Source organism: Hemitrygon akajei, chromosome 11 (genome assembly GCF_048418815.1).
Source record: "Hemitrygon akajei chromosome 11, sHemAka1.3, whole genome shotgun sequence".
Taxonomy (NCBI): Eukaryota; Metazoa; Chordata; class Chondrichthyes; order Myliobatiformes; family Dasyatidae; genus Hemitrygon; species Hemitrygon akajei.
The window spans coordinates 52,066,096-52,084,027 of NC_133134.1; the positions used below are offsets into that span (position 1 = coordinate 52,066,096).

The 17,932-nt window shown below is 38.0% G+C and overlaps 1 protein-coding gene across 2 annotated transcripts in view; it reads left to right on the plus strand.

The window, feature by feature from the left end:
- The window catches only part of unkl (unk like zinc finger), a 140,217-nt gene that overhangs the window by 88,794 nt on the left and 33,491 nt on the right, over positions 1-17,932 (plus strand). The window contains exons 7-12 of one of the 2 annotated variants that reach the window (XM_073060857.1): positions 1,170-1,254; positions 4,736-4,917; positions 6,356-6,395; positions 6,471-6,544; positions 11,039-11,104; positions 13,875-14,040. In XM_073060857.1, the coding sequence (XP_072916958.1) occupies positions 1,170-1,254; positions 4,736-4,917; positions 6,356-6,395; positions 6,471-6,544; positions 11,039-11,104; positions 13,875-14,040 (613 nt within the window). Of the gene's footprint in view, positions 1-1,169; positions 1,255-4,735; positions 4,918-6,355; positions 6,545-11,038; positions 11,105-13,874; positions 14,041-17,932 lie in introns of both variants that reach the window. The other variant, XM_073060856.1, reaches the window with a different exon arrangement.

The window sequence follows — 17,932 nt, forward strand, 5'->3', positions numbered from 1 at the left end:
TCCTCAATCATCATCACCACAAGAGCAGATTATCTATCTTGCATCTTGTCCTAAAAATTTGCTGCTGTTTTTACATTTTTAAAAAACACTGCAACAATAATTCAAAAGTAACTTGCTTTTGAAAGTAGCTATTTCAATCCATGTATTTCTTCCTACCACTAGATCTATACTTAACCTACAGAACCAACAGAAATCTCCATGAAAGATGCTCGTTGATTTTTCTGTTATTAAATTAGCAGCCCATAAAATTGGACAGTGCAGGCGAGTTCCTCCCTGCATCTCTTTTACATTCTTGAAAGGTGTCCTTGCATATTTTAGAAAGTGTTTGTCCTGTAGTGGGTACTGTGCAGTGGATACGGCTAAAGCTGAATTCTTGTTGCTGTATACCAAAGTATGGTGGGATTTTTTGATCCATTAGCTCCTTCTACCTCCGTTTCCATCAGCCCTAGTGTGTAAAATGAATTCAATATCAGTAATGATATAGGATGGAAGCATGTGTGGCTTCAGTGAATGTTCTTAATTATTAGTGTGAATCTTAAAGTTAGACCTTTAATAAATATAAACTTTATTTGCAACAAAAATAATAACCTAAATATTATCCTGCATATTTACAAATTGGGAATAAACCTGTATTATTGAAAAATTCTGGTAGACACTGTTAATTTTTAACCATAGTCTGTCATTGCTTCTCTTTTAGTATCATCTTTGTATAAGAAATAATGTGATTGACTAATACCAGCTATTGGTCAGAAAATTGCCCTATTTGGATGCATGCTATGTTCTTTGCTGCATTCATATGGTTTGAATAAATTTAAGTTTTTCTATATAATGGATACCATTTTGTGCTGACCCTGTAGTTCCCTTTACATATTTCTGTTTTTCTTACTGCGGTTACCCTTCTTTATACTGGATTGGGTGAATGTATACCTGTATTGCCACTTTCAAGGAACAAGGAAGTACATGTATTCTTCAGTTTCTCTGTTTAATAACAATTCCCTGGGCTCTGCCATTTGCAGCAAGAAAGCTTAACTTTGCAGAGCTTCAGTATTTGAGACTGGGCAAGAGGTAATTTGAACAGTAAAGATGGTCGGTGAGCATAATCAGTTTCAGAAAGTAAGTGAGCTAGAGAGTTTCTTATTTGTATTAACTTTTTTCCCACCACCCTCTAGATCTACAAATCCACAAAATGCAATGATATGCGACAGACAGGATATTGCCCACGTGGGCCTTTCTGTGCATTTGCACATGTTGAACGTAAGTTGGCAATCTGTTTTGTTTTCATTTTGGGAATATTCATCTTCCTGAAGCTCTTTCAGTTCTCTCACCTGTTGTTAGGCAATATTATGTGATTACTTAGTTGAAGCATAATTGATTTCTTAACATGAAGAAAGAGTCACAAGGTTCAATATTTTAATAGCCTTTTTATCTAAAGATGCTAATTTTGAGACCTTTTGAAACCAACTATTACATATTCAAAACATTATTAATATTTTTAACCACAATGAAGAAAATTGGATAAAAGAAAGCAGAAGTGCAGACAGTAGTCTTTAAGTCCTACTTGCATATGCCAAAGGATTGATGGAGGTATTTGTAGAAGAGAGAACAAACCAGGTCTGTGACTTGTCCTGGGGTTCACCAGCTGTATCTCTTGAAACCTAACAACATTTACACCATCACTTCCTGCTGATTCTTCTCATTCTCAATTGAAATATGAAATGACAGAATTTATTGTAAGAACAAGATGGAGCAGCAGATGATTAAAATAATACTATTTTATAGAAACCTGGCAGTTAATATACAGATCCTTGCAAGTAACAGAACAAGTTGAATATATTTATAAAAAAATGTAGTGTTATCTGTAAACTTTGTTTAAACAAGTATTTATAAAAGCTCTGATAAAGACACAACTGGATTGTGTTAAATTCTGGCAACTACATTCTAGGAAGGATCTGTAGAAGGATTCTGAGAGGGTGCTTTTCCAGTTTACTAGACTGGCATGAGTTCAGTTTGGTGGTAGCATGAGAAAACACAATAGTTTTCCTTTGAGCAAAATGTTGAAGACAAAATGTCTTCAAAATTGTGAATTGTTTGAAAAGTTAAGTGAGAAGCTTATTCCAATAACAGAAAGGCCAGTAATCAAAAGGCACAGATTTTGTTTGAAGGAAGAGTTTATGGAATTTTGTGCTCAGAAATTTGAAGCCTAAAATACTGGCACAAAATGATTCAGTGGCATAATTTAAGCAGATATACAGTGGATTTTGGTTAATTGGTCCATCAGTTAATAGGGGCAGCCGTTATATGGGACAACTCTTAAAAAAAACTCATCGAGAAAATAGCCAGGATTTCCTCCATTTATTTGGGACACTATGCTGCTTAAATGGGACAGGAGACTTGCATCAGTTGCATGAAATTGTGTGGCTGTTAGACATGAAATCATGCTTGGAGCGAATGGTTATTAAATAGCATCAGTTGCGAATGCCTGTGTTTTTTTTTTTAAAAAGAATGACTTTTTTTCACTGATAGTTGGTGTGAAATGAACAGTAAGAGGATTTAGACAGGCTGACCGGGCTTTTAAGCATCTAGGCTTGGAGATGCTAGAAACAGCTAGATGTGAAAAAGGAACAATTTCACTCCTTCAGCAAAATAGGAACTACAAAGAATTTGAAGGTATTGACAATCTCCTTGAATTTTACAATAAAAATGAAGATTTGGAGGATACAATCGTCAAAGGCATTTAATGAAGTCAGTTCATTATCTGTCTGAGATGTCTGCACTGATTTTGTTCATTTAGTGGTGTGTATGTCATATCAAACGATGATCAGAAACCTGTGCAGGAGAGTTTTTAAAGTGGAAAAGGTGTTGCACTAGGACACTTCCACTCCGTCGACCTCTAAACGTGACTACTTCTGTCTTATCATGCCCTTTCGCTCTCCATGAAGTGTTACAGAACCACTTGGACATTGGAACTCACTGTTGAACTCATCTGCCCAGTCCACTGGAACTGACCACATGCTAGGACAGGCATGTCCCGGTTTCACTGGGTATGAGGCCCATCAGCTACCCTCAACTGGTTTAGCCTGTCTGTCGAAGCAGTGTATTGGGATGTGGCCGCTGTCACGTGCAAACAGTTACTTGGAGCCAGATGTGAGAGTTGAGTGTTCAGTGGGGATGCCCCTAAATAGCATGACAAGCCCCTTCACCAGAGGTGCAATGCCTCCTTGGACACCCCATACAGGGCAGTGTACACTGGATAAATTCCACTGTTGATAACTATTAGGAAATAATACACAGTTTTATAATATTATAGTAGCATTGGTAGTGTTCTAAGTTATTCTGTATTTAACTTAAATACATAAGTTAAGTTTGTTTTTAGTTTAACAGTAGTTTGTTCTAACTTTTTATGAAGCTTTGAATAATTGGGACAGTCACTTAATTGGGCTAAAATGTACTAGTCCCAATGTGACCAGATTAACTGGAATCCACTGTTTTGGATATCAATGAAAAGGAAAAAAAAATGTGCAGGTGTTTGTCGAAAAGACAAAGGAAGTGGAATAGTCAAATTGTTTCAAAGAGCTGTCATAAGATGAGAAGACCTTTTTCTCTACAGTACCATTTTGTACTTAACTGAATCACTGTAAGTAACAAACTCTGTTGAAACTTGATTGCAGAATTCAGCAAGTATCAGAGGTATAAAAAATACAGCAGTAACAACACTGAGCAGATTAGCAGAGTATGTTGTGGTTATCTGCAGTGCTGTCATGAGTAAAACAGAATGGAAGTAAGAATGCAGATTCTGAAATTATGAAATAAAAACTCAAAATGCTGGAAATAATCAGAGGTCAAAAAGTCTTTGTAGAAAGAATGTTCATGTTTCAGTTTACTGACTTCCATCAGAATACTGATCCCATTTATTGATACTAAATGGAAAGATACTGAAAAATTGTTTTTAATGAAAGAAATCCTCTGGTTTCAAATGCCTAAACCCCTGAAAGTAAAAAAAAGTATTAGAAATATGAAATTTGACTTGATATGGCTTACAAAGTTTTTTTCCCTCAAGTCTGTGTGTAGGGCCATAGTGCAGTTTCAGACTTGTCATCTTGTAGATTCCACAAAGTAACATCAAGGATGAAAAACAATGTTGTGAATTTTATTAGAATTTATTAGAATAATTTCCACTAAAGCAGAGTGTGCAAAGAAGAGCTAAAAAGAAAGTCATAAAAGGATCAAACCTTGTCTAGAGAGACACCTTTTGAGAAACTGTCTGTAAAAGCTGATCAATATAAAATAGTCACTAAGTATCATAGAGGAAATTGGGGCATATTTGTTTATATGGATGCTTATAAGCAACTTTGAATACTTCACAAATTTTAAAGGAATATTTAAATAGATAGCGATAAAAGAGCATGGGGAAAGCAAAAGAGAGATTGTTGTAGGCTACAGGCTTTAAGATTTTTTTTGTTTTGGAAGATGTGATGTTTTCAGGGGATGAAACTAGTATAGTCTTTAGAAATATTACAGCTTGAGTGTATTACAGCTGCTGTTTATTAATTAGTACATGTGCAATTCAGTTCATGATGTTATGAATAATAGAGTGTTTTAATTTCACCGCATTTACAAGTTTTAAGTTACAATCTTGAAATCTTAGTTCTTAAATAGTTGGTCATTATTTGTTAGGTTAATGTTATTGATTAAAGTATGTGTTTCATTATAAATTTTGATTTTTTTTTACTTGTAGGAATACCCTCTACTGAGGAAGTACAAATCATGAATCAGGTAGCCTCAATGATGCAGGCAGGAGCTGTGGCAAGTGCTCAGCCCAAGCAAGGCCCTCGACTTTATTCTACAGAAAGTCTTGGATCTACCAATGAATGGAACACAAGTATTAATCCAGCCAGCAATAATGGACAGATAGGAAATGTGAGTAGATATCTGATTTCCTCACGTTATCAAACTGTCTGTTCTACTGTCCGTATCCTGACAAGCTTCGTCAGCGTAATGCAACTTGGACGTTCACGGCCAACTTGTGTGTATTTATTGTTGCTGAAACATTTCATGGAGATGTCCCCATTTTATCCCACCCCCTTCGGTCTTCTCCCATCATTTTGCATTTCCCCCTTCCCTCCACTGCTTTCAAATCTCTTAGTATCTTTCTCTTCAGTTAGTCCTGATGAAGGGTCTCGGCCTGAATTGTCGACAGTGCTTCTCTTTATAGATGCTGCCTGGCCTGCTGTGTTCCACCAGCATTTTGTGTGTGTTGTTTGAATTTCCAGCATCTGCAGGTTTCCTCGTGTTTGCTCACGGAGATGTTGATGACTTTATGAATAATAGGAAGATTCTACAAGCACATTCTATCATCTATAGTGGTCCAAATTTCAGTCAATCATTTTTACTTTCTAGTTATAGCTTCCTGAAAATAGGTTTGAGAATTCCAATTTTCAAATAACATTTAGCCTTTGTATGGCCATATTGGTTTTAAGGTATGAAAGGGATCCAAAGAGACTATACATTCTGTTTATATATAGGAAGATGGGTAGTAAGATAAATGTATTCAGGGGAAAAAAACTGAATTAGTTCTGCCGCTGCTGTTTCTCAAAGCCACACTGGAAGCTTTGATATGAGGAATTCCCTGCTACCTATTGTATGCAGTTGATCTGTCCATTTGTTATTTGATTAATTTACTGTGGCTGCACACATTAAGAAGCACAAGGTGATAGATGAGGGAGCTGATACAAGTTGATATAAGTTCACCCATAATTATATGCCTGCTATATTGTTCTTGTGAGCTATGTCCAGTTAAGTGTACAACTAAAATTCATATAACTATATGGGGGGGGGGGTGGAATAAAGGAGGAACATCTATACAAATCCCATTTGGCTTTGTTACCCTGTATCCCTCAACTCGATTCCTATGCAAGTAACATCACAAAAGCTCTTAAACATAATGGAATCTGCCTCCACCACCTCTTATGTTAGCTCTGTGTGGGAATCTCCTCTCACCTTAAACCTATGCCTTCTAATTCTCAGATCCACTTTCTTGCCCTTTTAGCCCTTGATTCCTTTCTAAGCATCTTAACCTGAAATATATCCAAATACTTTTCCTCAACAGCATTGAGGAAATAACAAGATCTGCATGGAATTTGTTGTGGAGCAGCAAGAATATTGACATTTATGTCTTTAAGCTTGATATTTTGCTCATTTTAATAAATTCTATTTAATCAAAATGTTGCACATAAATTAAGCATGCAATTCTGAGTGTGTATAAATTAAATGTCTGTCAATATATTATTTAGTGACACAATTAAGAATAAATTGTGCTTTTCTTTTTTGGTATTAAATGTTTTTGTTTTCATTTCAGGTTTCATCATCAAGCAGCCCAACAGTTACTTCAAGTTCAGGTAGTAACAGTTCATTATATCTTGTTGGACCAATAAGTAGGTGCAAATATTTTACTAACTGTAGTTTATGTTCAGATGCTGCGACATCCAGTGTTTCATCACCCACATCTACGTATCCAAAAGCACCGGGCTTTGAACGCGAAGATCAGGTAAATATCTGCATTTTGATTGAGGCTAAGTGCTAGTCTTTTTCCAGAAATGCTTTTTCCCATTTTGTGTTTACAGTAATCTGTTGGCAGGTATTCAAATTGGGGTCTAACAGAAACTTGTTTCCAAGCATCACTAGAATATTGGTCCAATAATAGCCACAGAGCACTTACTATGCCACAGAAACAGGCCTATCAGCCTGTCCAGTCCATGCCAACCTGATCTTCTGATTAGTCCCATCCAGCTCCACCCAGACCATACTCCTCATCCATATACCTATCTAAACTTTGCTTAAATGTTATAGTTGGTCCCATGCTGGCACTTTGTTCCACAGTTGTACCACTCTCTGAGTGAAGGAGATCCCCCCCACTAAATTCTCCTGAATATTTCACTGTTAACCCTAAACCTTTAGTTCTAGTCTCATCCAGCCTCCAGGAGAAAAAATCAGCATTCATTTACTCTATCTATAACCCTCATAATTTTGTATACCTCAATAAGAACTCACCTCGTTCTCCTGTGCTCCAGGGAATGATGTTCTAACCGATTTAACTTTCCCTTATAACTCAGGCCCCTGTCCCAGCAACATCCTTGTAAATTTTCTCTCCACTTTCCAAGCTTATTAATATCTTTCCTGCAAGTAGATGACCAGAACTGCATATAGTATTCTAAATTTGGCCTCACCAGTATCTTGTACAATTTCAACATAACATCCCAAATCCCGGACTCGGTGCCCTTATTTATGAAAAACAGTGTACTAAAAATCTCTTTACTACCCTGTCTATTGGTGATGCCACTTTTGAGGAATTATGAATCTGTATTCTCAGGCCTCTTTATTCTATTATACACTTCAGTGCCCTACCATTCACTGTGCAAGTTTTACCTGGTTTATTTTCCGAAGCGCAGCATCTCACACTTGTCTGTGTTAAATTCTATCGGCCATTGTTCCGCTCAATTTTCCAGCTATCCAGATCCTACTACTGGCTTTGATAACCTTCCTTGCTGTCCACTACTCCCTCATTCTAGTGGTCATTGTTATCTACATCATTAATATTGATGTAAAACCACAATAGACCTGGGACACACTATTAGTCACGGGGCTCCAATGGATATACAACCATGTAGCACTCTCTGGCTTCTCCAACTAACCCAGTGTTGGATCCAGTTCACTATTTCTTCCTGAATGCTGAGCAACTTAACCTTCTGGACCAGCCTGCCATGTAGAATTTTGTCAAAGACTTTGCTAAAGTCCACGTTGACAACATTTACTGTCTTTCTTTCACCAATGTGGCAAAAGGACTGAATTCTGTGGGGAGAGAATCATTTAAATGCTCTTGATGTTAAGACAGCATTCAAGAAGTGTGACAGCATAGAGCCCAAGTAATATTGAAATAAATGGGAAGCAAGAGAGAACACTGTTTTGACTATGTGGCACAGAAGGTGATGGTTGTGATTGTTGCATGCCTGTTACTTCATCTACTGGTCTATTGAAGATCAGTGTTCTATGCTAAATAACAATCAGGTGCTTTATCAATGACCATTCTTTAATTAATCGAAGTGGAAAGCATAGGTGCATCCATAAATCATCATAAAGTTTTAACTGTAGCTGGGTAACATTCAGATTGGGAGAACTAAGTAACACGTGGGAGTAAAGGGGGCCTGGTTAGCTGCCAGTGATTAGAGGTGTTTGGATAGTGGAATTGATGGCTTTGTGTCAAAGTTTGTGGATAATACGAAGATAGGTGGAGGGGTAGGTAGTGCTGAGGAAGCAATACGATTGTAGCAGGACTTAGATAAATTAGAACAATGGGCCAAAAAGTGGCAGATGGAATAGTGTTGAAAAATGTATGATAATGCATTTTTGTAAAAGGAACAATAGTGTAGATTATTATCTAAACGGGGAGAAAGTTCAAATATCAGAGGTGCAAAGGGTCTTGGGAGTCCTTGTGCAAGACTCCCAGAAGGTTAATTCACAGGTGGAGTCTGTGGTGAAGAAGGCAAAAGCAGTGTTGGCATTTATTTCAAGGGGAATAGAATATAAACACAAGGAGATAATGCTGAAGCTTTTTGAGACACTAGTTAGGCTGCACTTGGAGTATTGTCAACCGTTTTGTGCCCCAAATATCAGAATGGATGTGTTGTCATTGGAGAGAGTCCAGAGGAAGTTCACAAGAATAATTTTGGGAATGAAAGAGTTAACATTTGAGGAGCGTTTGGCAGCTTTGGGTCTGTACTCACTGAAATTTAGAAGAATGCAGTGGGGGGGATCTCATTGAAACCTACCGAATGTTGAAAGGACTAGATAGGATGGAAGTGAAGAGGATGTTTCCTATGATGAAGGAATCCAGAACTAGAGACCACAGCCTCAAGTTTGAGGGGCAACCTTTTAGAACAGAGGTAAGGAGGATTTTTTTTTTTAAATCCAGAGAGTGAATTTCTGGACTGCTGTACCACAGACTGTGGTGGAAGCCACATCCATGGGTACATTCAAAGCAGAAGTTGATAGATTTCTGATTGGTCAGAGCATCAAGGGATATGTTGAGAGGGCAGGTTTATGGGGTTGAATGGCTTTCGGGATCATCCATGATGAAATGGCAGAGCAGACTCTGTGGGCTGAATGGCCTAAATCTGTCCAAGTGATTTCCTGGTTCACACTTGAGTGCGCATAACTAACTCACCATTATTGAATTAGATCACAATCCTGAATGACCACACATGAAAAGTTAGCTGGACTGGTTGCCTAACTGCTGTAAATTGAGTTTTCATAACACCTCAACGTCAGTATCATCCAGGCTGATTGGTATCTACCTTACATTCTAAACATTAATTCTGTACATCATTGATTGGCTGCCCTGTGCAGGTGCAGCATGAATCCAACAATTCATTTGGCATTCTTTGACAGAACTCTTGGATGGACATATAAATAAGGTACACAGGAACACCAACTTCAATACTCATCCAAGTAGAAGAGTATCATAATTTTCAAGTCTATCACTTATTTTTGTTGTTTGAAACCAAACTCTGGCACCCCATACATCAAGCAGACCATCTTTATCATAAGGACTGCATTGGCTCACCAATATTCTCCATGCCACTTAGGGATGTGCAGAAAAGTTTGGTTATATCATCTAAGCCAGGGGTGTCAAACTCATTTTAGGTCACGGGCCAGATTGAGCAAAATGCAGCTTCATGCGGGCCGGATCAGTCGGACGCGTGTGAACGCAGCTTTCGTTGCCTCCGTTTTTTCAGCCTGCTCTCATGTGTCTCAGTCTCTGCTATAACTACAAAGTGTTTCACTTTACAAATTCCGTTTCTTATGAAGAAGACTGCCGAATAAACACTAAAAACCCTGAAAACCTGGTACCTGAATAAACTCAGCATTAGCCATATCATACACCATAGGCGCTTCGATTACTGGGGCCAGCTTTAATAGTAATGAGATATTATCTCGCAGGCCAAAGATAATTCCATAGTGGGCCGGATTTGGCCCGCGGGCCTTGAGTTTGACATATATGATCTAAGCCCATTCTATTCTGTACACTAAAAATTCCAATATACCTAATTTGGCTCTTGTCTGATCTGAAAACAGTTTAGAGCTGTTTTGGCCACCATATTAGGTGTCAGTTTTTGATAATTGATGTCTCTGATGTATGGATTTGCAGAAGTGTAATGTCTCTTCCTCTTAAGTGCAATATCATGGAACCGATTTCCCAGATCAATTCAGGTGAGTTTCTTTCTAACTGTGATAGCCAAAGACATTTCAAAAGCATTATTTGAAGATAATGGAAATCAATTTTAGATTTTAATAATCTGGAATAGTAATGATGTTATGTTGTTCCCCTGCAACTTGCTGGTTTTAACTTTGTTGTTTATAATATATTTTCCTGAAATGAGTAGCAGATTGATCTGTACTGCAATTTATCCTAGAGCTGACTTAACCAGCTGCTGGAAATTGCATAGCAGGTGAGATTTGTTCCTCCTTTGTCACAACCCCACTTGTTAAATTCTACTTGTGCCATTTGTGAAACCACCACCATTTAAAGAAGTACCTTTCCAGACTCTGAAGGAACCTAGCATTACAATCTAGGATTTTCCACCCTGCACTAAAAAACAAGAGCTATAGATTATCAAAAGGCAACTTGAAGGCTAAGAGTGTTTGGAATCTCAGTCATTTTTTTTCCAGATAAATTAAATTGAACATTCTTGGATAATTAGTCACATCCAGGTTTGAACAGAGATGATAATTTTTGCAGACATTACACTGGTGAATATAGTGGGATTTGTTCACTGGTGGCGTGGATATCTATTTACTGAAATGATTAATGCACAACTACCTTTTCTAGAAATGGTGAGCAGGTGCAGTTGGTGATCTTGCTGTATTTCTCTCCACCCTGAGTGAGGAGGGAGTAGTTAGTATTAATGAAAGTAGATGTTGGTGATTAGAATTATAGATATTTGCATGAAAACTGAATGCTTACAATTAGTTTGTTTACTTGCAGGCAAAACAACATAAGAACCAAACAGTAGAAAATAACCAGAAATTAAATGAACATGATAGTAAACAGGTGAGTGAGTTAAGGCTAACTTTTGACTTGGATATTTTACCAATGGCTGTTTGACCCTCACTAACAGTTTTCTGGTTGACTTGATGTAAAGTGCATAAGAATGAATGAGAAATTCTGCGAATGCTGGAAATCTGGAGTAACACATACAAAATACTGGAGGAGCTCAGGTCAGGCAGAATCTATGGAGAGGAATAAAGAGCTGATGTTTTGGGCTGAGACTCTTCATTAGGACTGCAAGGGCAGGGGGAAGAAATCAGAATAAAGTGAGGGGAGGGGAAGGAGTACAAGCTAGAAGGTAATAAGTAAAGCCAAGTGAGGGGCAAGGTAGTTAGTTAGACCATGGGGATAAAAGGAAGAGGAGGGGCACCAAGAGGTCATAGGTACGTGAGGAGAAGTGAAGCAGTAAGAGGGGAGCCACATTGGAGAATGGAAAGGGGGAGGGGAAAATTACTGTAAGTTAGACTAATCAATGTTCATGCTGCCAATTTAAAGGCTACCCAGATGGAATATGAGGTTGTTGCTTCTCTAAACAGAGAGTGGCCTCATCATGGCAGCAGAGGAAACTGGACCGACATGCCAAAATGGGAATAGGTAGTGAAATTAAAATGGTTGGCCACCAGAAAATACTGCTTGTTGCAGAAAGAGCAAAGGTGCTCAACAAAGCGGTCTGCCATCAGTGAGATCCGATGTAGAGAAGGTTGCACCAGGAACACTAGATACAGTAGATGACTCCATAAGACTCATAGGTGGAGTTTTGTCTCACCTGGAAGGACTGTTTGGGGTTCTGAATGGTGGTGAGAGAAGAGGTGAATGTTCACATGTAGTACTACTTCAGCTTGCAGGGATAAGTGCCAAAAGGCAGATCAGTGGAGAAAGACAAATGGGCAAGGGAATTACAGACAAAGTGATCCCTGCAGATAGCAGTGAGTGGGGGTGGAGGTAGTAAAGATGTGTTTGGTAGTGGGGTCCTGTTATTCCTCTCCATTGACGTTGCTTAATTTGCAGAATCCCTCCAGCATTTTGTGTGGGTGTAAGAATGAGTGGTCTTCATAAGAATGTCAAGTATACATTGTCTTGAAAAAGTATTCTGCCCCAACAACGATTTTCACTTTTTACTGTCTCATTTTGTGAATTTAAAATAATGAAGTAAGACTTTATAAGCAATCTAAAAATTAAAAACCAAGATTATGGGGCTGTAATTACTATGCTAACTTTCCTCAGGTGTTGTACTGTATTTTACCTTACCAGCTCACCCAGTTTGCCGATGTAGAACATTGGGCGATCACCTGTTTTTAATGAATTCATAAGAATAAATACCCGCTCTCGCTGTAAAGTCCAACAGTGTGGTAGATTTTCAACAGACCAAACCAAAATGAAGATAAAAGAACTTTCAAGACAAGTCAGGAAAATGATAATAGAGGAGCACAAATCTGAGGAAGGGCTCAAGACCATCTCAAAGGCATTGAAAATACCGTAGAGCTCTGTGTAGTCCATCATGGAAAAAAATATGAAGCCACAGCCACACTGCCTAGGTCAGGCCGCCCCTCTAAACTGAGTTGTCAGAGAAGAATGGCACTTGTAAGAGAAGCTACTATGACCACAGCAGTCACTGAGTGAGCTGAGAAGCTCCGCTATCTCTAAGGCCTTGAGGTCAGATGAGACCAAAGTGGACCACTTTGAACACTTAAATAGTTCATGTGGTGTAAATCTAATACTGTGCATCAGCCTGGTAACACCATCCCTACTGGAAAGTATGATGGAATAGAATAGCATCATTCTATGGGGATGATTTTCAGCAGCAGGGACTGGTAATCTGGTCAGGATTGATGTGGAAGAAGAATGCTGCTAAGTACAGAGAGATGCTGGATAAAAACCTGCTAGCCTCTGCCAGAGTAAGTTAGTCTTTCAGCAAGACAACAATCCAAAGCACACTGCCCGAACAACCATGGAATGGCTGCAAATGAAGAGCATTGATGTCTTGAGTGGCCTGGTCAGAATTCTGACCTTAACTCGATCAAACATCTCTGGCAAGATCTCAAGATTGCTGTCCACTGCTGCTCCCAAACTAAGCTGGCACAACTTGAGCAATTTTGCAAGGAGAAATGGGCAAATCTTGCTCCATCACATTGTGCAACACTAATAGAGACTTATTCAAAAAGATTCTGGCTATAATAGCTGCCAGATGTGGTTCAACTAAGCACTGAACAAAGGGGAATATACTCTTGAAACATACATTTCACTTTTTGAAGTTTTAGTTTTCGTGATTTACAAGTTTCCCTGTTTTTTTTGTGTGTGTTTTGTTGTTTTTTAAAGGAGCATTTGATTCACAAATGAAAATTCTAGGTTAAATTAATCAAAATTGCTGGTTGTTTCATTCACTTTATGTGAACAAAGTGTTGGGGTCTGAATACTTTTACAAGACACTGTAAGCATTGCAATGTGATTTGGAAGTATTTGTTTAGCCATTTGTAGTTATGATGTTCTCTAAGATTTTGGCTGGGCATTCCTTATTAGATAAAAAGCAATTCATCAACATTTCTCTAAGGGGTAAATTTATTTTCCCCCTCACCCCTCCCCTCTGCCCCTCCAGTCCCTTTCCTTTAATTATATTTCAATGGAGAGAAGTGAGTTTGAATAATACTTGAAAGCTGAATGTGTATGAATTTCATTTTGTTTTACATTGAAATTTTAATAAAATAAGTTTTAATAAAAGCTCTTCTTTGAAAAGTTGTTAAATATGTTCTAATCAAATTCATTATATCCCCTGCAGAACCTTTTAAATGTATTTTCAGTGGTAAATCCACTAACATCCAGTATAACATCCAGTTTGGCATCCAGTATTGGATCTGATACTTCATCTCCCTCTACTTTGTCAACAATGAATGCCAAAGCAGTCCCATTTTATCCTGCTAGCAATACAGTGGAATCAGTAATCGGTAAGTGGTAACTATAATTCAGTGACCTAGTCAACATTAGTAAATGTTTATTTACAGATCTCTGAAAGTGTCAAGATCTGTTATAAAATGTGAAAGTAGGCAAGTGAACCCCTCCTACCTGCTCTGCCATTCACTATGATCATGATTGATTTATTGTTGGCCTTAACATTTACAGAAACTCTTCTCATGCTCTTTGACATATTTTACTTCAAATGCCTGCCAATCTCTTCCTTGAATATATTCATTGTGTTCCCCCATCAGAACTAGGGCATAGAGTATTCCAAAGATTCATGCTGCTTTGAGAGAATTTTTTCCTCATCTTCATCTAAAGTATACCTACTAGGGGAAACACGTAAACTTAGCATCACTGTTGTCAATCTTTTCAGAATCGTAGTTTCAATAAGATCCTCTAATTATTCTATACTTCAGTGAACATAGAATAATTGTAATTAGCCTTTATTGTTGTGCCAAACCTCTATCCCAGGAATTAACCTACTGAACCTCCCCTGCACTGCCTCTGGTATATGTACATCCATCTTTACATATGGAGACAAAACTTTACATAATCCCCCAAGACTATGTAAAGTTGAATCAACTACATTAGGCTTCCTAATTCCTTGCTCTACCTGCATATAACATCTTATGTTTCATGTACTGCAACCTCTATGTACCTATCCTGGTGTTTCTTAAATAATATTGCAGCTCATTCCATATACTTGTACCTTCCATGTGGAAAAAGTTGCCCCTCAGGTCCCTTTGTAAATCTTGTCCCTCTTGCCCTAAATGTCCCCTAGTTTTGGACTCTCCTGCCCTGGGGAAAAAGGTTGTTAAACCTATGCCTCTCATAACTTAAAACACTTATACAAGATTGCCCCTTGTTCTCCTGTGCTCCTATGTTAAGACCCAGCTTGGCCAACCTCTTCCTATAACTTAGGCCCTCTAGTCTTGGCAACATCTCTTAATATTTTCTGCACTCCTGCTAGTTTAAGCACATCTTTCCTGTAATGTGATGATACTATGCAGTATTTCATATGCAGCCTCCCCAGTGACTTGTACAACTGCAACATAGTGTCCCAACTCCATTACTCAGTGCCCTAACTGATGAAGACCAGTGTGCTAAACAACCTCTTACACCACTGTCTACCGGTGACACTGCTTTCATTGGAATTATGCATTCATACTCTTATGTCCCTCTGTTCCATTATATTTCCTAGTGCCCTATCATTCATAGTATTTCCTATGTTAGTTTGACTTTACAAAATGCATCACCTCACGAATCTGTATTGAACATTTTGCATCCTTTCATTAGTTTCTTGGATGTGTTCTGTGAATTTAAAACATTAATGATTGAAAATGTTAACATCTGCCCACCCACTCTTGGAGCTGTTTGAAGAAGAATTGGAAAAATCTGCCAGCCTTGGGCATAAAGCAGTTAAATGAACTAAAGAGATCCTGAGAAGTAGTCTCTAATCGCAATGAGAAAATTACTCTGTTTTGGCTTTTAATAGTGAAGCTCAGTAGCACAGAAGTAACTGAGCCAGTGCTGGCTTTAGATGTGAAATACATCCTTGGATAAATTCAGTATTCAAAAAAAAAATGCCAAGAACTTTAATTGGCATTTTAAAAAATCCATTTTGTTTAGTTACTTTCATCATGTGTTATCTGAGTTTTCACTGTGGTTGTGGATTAGTTTGTAAACTGTTCAATGCTGTCTCGATATGAGAAGTTTTACAAGGCCCTGAAAAATGTTCACTTCTGGGTATGTGTGCCAAATATTTCTTGATTGTTTTATTGTTTCTTTTGTGTAGAGAATAATTTGAATTTACCTTGAGATTGGAGGGAGTTGAATGCATGACGGATGGGGATTTCACACGGATGTTGCAGAAGATGGTTTTGGGACAGAAGTGTTCTGTTTGGAAATGACTCAGCTGTTATCTAATATTTAAAAAATCCATTTCGGTACCATCTGAAATGCCATATAGGTTCTCTATCTAAAGCCTCTAATTTGTGGTGGGGAAGGGAAATGAGCTAGCAGTCTGATTGCAAGTAAGTTCAGCACAACTAAGTTTTGTTTTTCTTCCACTCTCATTGTCTGGTTTACCAGTTGAACAACAGAGATCAGTGTTCAAAAGCCCTATTGCAGCATATGTTCTAGTAGCTCCATTGTATTTTTAGGTTAGTGATTCAGAATCATTGTTCTAAAGATGTGAGTTCAAATCTGTTAGCACCAGCAAGGGAGTTTGTATTTAGCCAAGTACTGTAAATGAATCTAGAATGACAGAGAAATTGAATATTTTATCTCCTTGGGAAGAAGATTGAAATCCTCCAAAAATGGTGGAAGACTACAAATCTAAAGCAAATGAAATCTCAAATTATTATTAGTAAAAAGAAATGTCCTTGAAAAGTTGGTGGGACTGAAAGGTAATAAGTCCCAAAAATATGATAAACATCCCAAGGTTTTGTAGGTGGTAACTCAAGAGAATACCAATACACTTATCACCAGTTCCAAAATAACTATCGGTTTTGGAACTAAATTGGAAGGTAGGAAATGTAACCCTGCTATTTAAGAAAGGTGGAAGAGAAAATAATGGGGAACTATAGGCCACTTAATCTTCCGTGAATAGAAGTGAAAGTACTGGAATTCATTATAAAGACAGTGTTAGCACAATGCATGGAAAACGTTAATAGGATTAGAGTCACTGGCTTATGAAAGGAAAATTATATTTAACATATGTTTTGAAATTTATAATAACTAAGAGCTTAACGTTTGATTTGGATTCAGAATTTCTTGGAAAAGATGCTATACTAAGGGGTTATTAAACTAAATTATATAATATTGGTATAATGTAATGGTGTGGATTAACAATTTTTAATGAACAGGAATAAAAGTCATTTTTAGTTTGTGAGGCTGTGATCAATGAAGATCTGCAGGGATTGATGGTGAAGCCCCAGCTGTTCACAATCTCTTGTCAATGCTTTCAATAAGGGGATCAAGTGTAATTTATCCAAATGTACTAATTTTGCAAAAGTAGATGGCATTGTTGGCTGAGCAGAGGATGCAGAGAGATAATCAGGATAAATTGTTGGGCAAGAAAATGCAAGTTGTGAAAATGGGGGGAAAAAACTAGGTTGTCTGTTTTGCTAGAAAAAATAAAGGCAGAAGGGTATTGTTCAGAGCAGGGTTTCTCAATCAGGATACCGCAGATCCATATGGTTCTGCAAGAGGTCATTAGGGGTTCTGCAAAAGATTGTGATTTAAAAAAAATAAACATAGCTTTTTGATCTTTGCGCGACACACAATGCTAGAACTCAGTAGTGGGCAGTGACTAAGCATCCCCGTTAGCAATCTCATTAGAAGTCTCTCAGCACAGTAGGACAGTGTTTATTTGGTTGCGTCCATTCTCAGTTTTTGACGCAAGGTGGGGGAGGCCATTGATAATTGGTGAGTGCTGCATTGCACGGAAGGGAGGAGAATAGGCCGATGAGGAGTGTGAAGTGCGCTTTCTGAGCATTTAATGGACTGTCCCAACTGGGGCTGTGACAGCCTCTCCCTCCCGAATTACATTTCCCAACTTTCCCTTGCATGCCACCATCTGACTTACTCTACTGGTGGTGTAGAAATCGGAGGGAAATTTTCATTCTAAAGAAGGAATTTTTATGCGCTGTGACTCAGTTGCTGGCCTGCCAGTTGGCTGTTTTTGTAAATGTTGCAAAAGGTGATTGTGTAGGTTAGAAGTGAATTGTCTTGTGAAGTTTTTGTATTTTTCGTGGTTTTCTCATTTAGTTATTTATTTTGCTGTTCTTTTATATATTTTATTAACCCCTGTGTTTTACAGACATGTCTGACGGTACAATCTTCTAAGTATTGCACTGCACTGGTACAACAACAGAC